General features: G+C 52.9%; 1 protein-coding gene across 1 annotated transcript in view; it reads right to left on the reverse strand.

Annotated features, from left to right (window-relative positions):
• Positions 1–4,400, reverse strand: part of DUSP5 (dual specificity phosphatase 5) — a 20,103-nt gene that overhangs the window by 10,564 nt on the left and 5,139 nt on the right. The window contains exon 2 of the mRNA XM_009643477.2: positions 705–847. Coding sequence (XP_009641772.1) covers positions 705–847 — 143 coding nt within the window. The remainder of the gene's footprint in view (positions 1–704; positions 848–4,400) is intronic.

Here is a 4,400-nt window from a genome sequence, read left to right on the forward strand (position 1 = left end):
TGGTGACAGGATGGAGCCTGGGCTGGGGGGTTGCTCCCAGGGGAGCGGAGGGGCATCGCCCCGGGGCTCCCCCCAGCACCAGGAAACACACACCCCGGCGGAAGCGGCCTGACCGCAGGGTGACATCTCGGAGCACAAGCATTCCCCAGGCTGGGCGGGCGCAGGCGGGTGACGACTTCCCCTGTGGAAACCCCACTCGCCCTGCCCGAGGACGGCTGTCGGGAGCCACTGCTTCTTCTCAGAAGCAGCCCCAGGGCCCCGTCCCCTCTCTGCCAGCGCTGGAGCCCTCCCAGGGTCTCGGAGGAGGCACGGGCAAAGCGTGCTCCTTCGTCTGCCAGAAAAAAGACACTCCTAGCAGGCTCTCCCCTGCCCCTTTCAAGTCTGCTGGGGAAGCATGAGCTGCTCATGGCTCACGCTGCCCAGCTGTGTGATAAAGACGGGTCGCAAAGAAAGTTCTGAGACTAGACAGGGTTTGGTTTTTTTCCTCCTGCTGCCAAATTTTGAAGTTAGGTGAAGGCGATGCTGACCAGCAGCATGCACAGGGCTTCTTATTCAACATGCAGCTGCCAACCCGGGCTGCCACAATTTAGGACAGCCCGTGCCAGCATGAGGGCCCCCGGCACCCCGCCAGCCTCCAACAGAGCCCGGTGGCAGGAGGGAGAAGACCCAAGGGGAAGGCCACCCGCCGCAGCCGTGACACACACCTGGTCGTAAGCGGGTTTGTGGTTGGCACTCTGCTTCTCACAGTGGCTGGCGAGGTTTCTCTCTGCCTCGGTCTTCTCTGGGGAAATGAGTTTTCCATCCACGCAGCACTCAGGATATTGCGAGTTAAAAGTTTCGTATCCCCCTAGGGAAGGGGAAAAAAACAAAACAAAACAAAAACCAGAAACATGAATGTTTGCATTTCCAAAATATCCCCCTAGGGAAGGGAAAAAAAAACAAAAAAAAAAAAACCAGAAACATGAATGTTTGCATTTCCAAAAACTGGTTTAATTAAAGTCGAGCAGAAATGAAGCTCCGGCACTTGCAGTGCAGTGGGATAGTGCAGGGCGACGGGCCCGGGGGGGTTAATGAGGGAGAGCACTCCCCTGGGGAAGCAGGTTTGTTTCAAAGGCTTCAGGCACCTGAAGAAAAAAACCTCTGATACCGGCTGGCAATTATTAACTTGCCAAAAGCCGGTGAATCCAGATTAAAACTGTTAGCGAATGTAATTCTGTTGAATCTAGCAACCATTAACTCCAGTACAGCAGGGACTAAACTCCCTCCCCCAGGTTTTATATATGAGCACTATTCCCAGCGTTTGAGACAGAGATTTCCGCACTCAGTAGTCATCCTCTCTAAATCTGTTACTACTATATATGCTGTGACAACATAAGAAATGTTTTATTTGCATTTTTGAATGGACATAAGCACAAGAGGGGGATGCTTGCAACTGTGTCATTAATCACCACAATGCAGAAGACAGCGAGGTAATGAAGACAGTCCCACTGAAACCAATCTATTAAATAACAGCTATAAAACTTAATGAAATCCTGTGACAGCATTTGACAACTGAATAGCCCCTCATGAGCTATTCTGCATGGTTAAGTACTGCATTCGTTTCATTCAGCGCACTACTAATGAAAAGGAATTAATCCTATTATTACATTGTTACTCAAAGTTTGTCGTCAGCTAAATCGTTGCCTGTTTCCAGGCTGGGAATATGCTGCACGGAAGCACACGGTCTCCAAAATGAATGCAAATAAGTCAGGTAGCGGAGCAGCCTGGAGATGTTAGTGGTCTGCCACATGTCTGCTACCTGGGCTTCTTCTGAACAAAAACGAACGGCAAAAGCTCCCACACAGCTAGAGTCAATAATCCTTTGGAGTGTGGCCCTCGAGTAAAGGAGGCTTGGAAAGCAAACCCTCCGATGCGATTCATTCACCTGCAACTGTTTCGCCCTGGTAGGCGGTGTCGGTGCGGGTGCCCAGCTGCAAGGATGGGGTTTGAAACAAAGGAAGCACTGAAGATCTGAGCGGCCGCAGGGCCCCCGCCGCCCTCGCTGCCAGGGCTGCCCGGTACTGCTCCCTCTGACATTTCAGCCCCGTAACGCCGGTGTCTCATTTGTTTGCAATGTTTGAGCAGATGTGTGCTCAAATTCATGACGTGCTACTGTCGCCCACTCAGTCCTGCCACGGGGCCCTCGTGTTGCAAGTGGCCAGTGTGATCCAAAGCCCACTGAGCATGATGAAAGTCTGTTTTCCATGACAGAGGGCAGGCGGGTGACTTTGCAGTCAACTGGCACTCGGCACCCGCACCTTTCTTCCCACTGCCCCACCACATTAAGCCAGCTCGCCCCAGAGGCTCACAGCACGAGGCGGCAGGTCAAGCAGCCAAGTGGCCGTGGAGACCGTAAGGGGGGGTGGGTGATAAAATGATATCCACAACAACCGGGTTGATAAAATGATATCCCTAACAACTGGCAGTATGAAAAGCCAACAAACACAAGCAGGTCTCCAGACTCCTCTGCTCTTCCCATCTCCAACTGCCCTTCATGGGGCAGACTTTTAAATCCTTTTGTTTTGCATAGCTGACCTCATCTCCCCCCTGCCCCCCCAACCACTGCCATCACACAGGAAAAATATGTCCAATTTATAGAAACAGCCATTACCCCTATTTACACCCTGCGTTGTTGTTTCTACTCTTGAATGAACACAGAAATCTGCCTGAGCCAAATCAGCGTGTGTGTTCGAACAGACACGCATGTCTCATGTCTCTGGGGCAGCTAACGCATGCAGCTGGTGAATGGTTAATTACAAGCCTTGGGGATCAGGATATTTGCAGGCCATTCTTGCAGTGAGTCATCTTCTCATCCCGTCCTCCAGCAATCTCCTCTCTTCCCCCTCCCCACTCAACCTAGCTTCCCTGAGGTCATTTCTGCAAATACTAGATTGCTCATCACAGAGAGCTGGGCTGTGCTTCGGGTTTAATCAATAAATAATAGAATCCTTGTCAGCACCAAGGGTGGTTCCATTATTTTATCTTTCTGCACGCTCCTCTTCCCCCGCTACACAACTGCTCTTGCCTTGCTGGGGCTGAGCTCACCCAGAGTGAAACTGCACCTACACAGATGAAAGATATGACACACTCAACCCCTAGAAGCCAGAAAGCGAGGGAAGGAATGGGACTGGCACATAACTTGGCATGTGACTGCTCTGCGCTAGCTGCCCTGCCTGAGGCCAGATCTTCAGGATGATGGGTGACCTGCTCATATCTCATCACGGCCCGCTTCTAAGATGAGACCATCTTAGCCCTTAAGTAGCCAACATCTCCTCCCAGCTCCCCCCCACACCTAGGGAATCCAAGGGGGGAAACTCAAGGAGATTTTTTTTTTTTTATGGTGATTTTACAGCCCACTATTTGCAAGGTTGGTGTTACAGACCCCCAAAGGACCCTTTGTTCAGGTCAGTGCCCAGTGCTTCGGGTTGATTTATATCCCTGCTGTCCCAGAGATCTTCCCCCAGACCACAGCAGCTTCCTGGGGGTCCGTGTCCCTGGTGAATCAGCAGCACTGCCCACTGAGTCACTGGCTCCTCGGGCCACACCGGATCTGAAATGGAGCTGTGGGCTTCACGGGCCTGATCCTGCGACCCAAAGCACTTCCAGCAAAGGGGAACAGCAGCAGGAAAAGGACAAAGTTTTCTCATCCACTAAGGGGAATCTTTTTAGCCTCAAATCGACAAGCTTTCAAGACAAGACACTCTACAGTACACAAAAGGTACAAAGCAAAGCCTACATCCAAACCCCACCCCAGATAAACTGCCCACAGCCACAGTCACCACTTCAAAGCATGGGGCTGGTACGGGAGGAGGGAAGGGCGATCTTGTGGCTAAACGTTCAGGCTGAGAGTCAGCAGAGCTTACCTCAGCCCCCGCTTTGCCACAGGCTTCCCGGCCTGACCCTGGAGATGTTTTTTCATCCCTCCTTTAATTGGGGTCTCCAAGGATTTGCCCGGCCCAGCATAGTGCAAGTATCCTTGCCCTGCGGCAGTGGAATTGGTGCTTTGGGGGCAACTGCCAGCCCCCAGGGCAGGCTGACGGGCCCGGGCAGAGCGGTGGCAAACAGCCCTGGGAGCCCCCCTGCCCCCTGGTACCGGGCAATACCCAGGCTGGAGGTGCCTCTGCCCCGGCAGGGATGCCCTCCGGGCACTGTTCGTTATGGGAGGCGCAAACTGGTCACATCAGGACAAAAACCGGTGTGATAAAAGGCTTAATAAAAGTGAATCAGCTCTGGCCGGCAAAGGGCACGGGAGCAGAGTTTATTCGAGAAACATCGCCTGGTTTTCTCCTCCATCTATGACCTCCCCCTGGCCTCGAGATACGGCAAAAGGGGGGCTGTCTGGGAGCTGCGACCGCGGCGCG

This window comes from Egretta garzetta, unplaced genomic scaffold, assembly GCF_000687185.1.
Source record: "Egretta garzetta isolate BGI_Z169 unplaced genomic scaffold, ASM68718v1 scaffold8, whole genome shotgun sequence".
In the NCBI taxonomy this organism is placed as follows: Eukaryota; Metazoa; Chordata; class Aves; order Pelecaniformes; family Ardeidae; genus Egretta; species Egretta garzetta.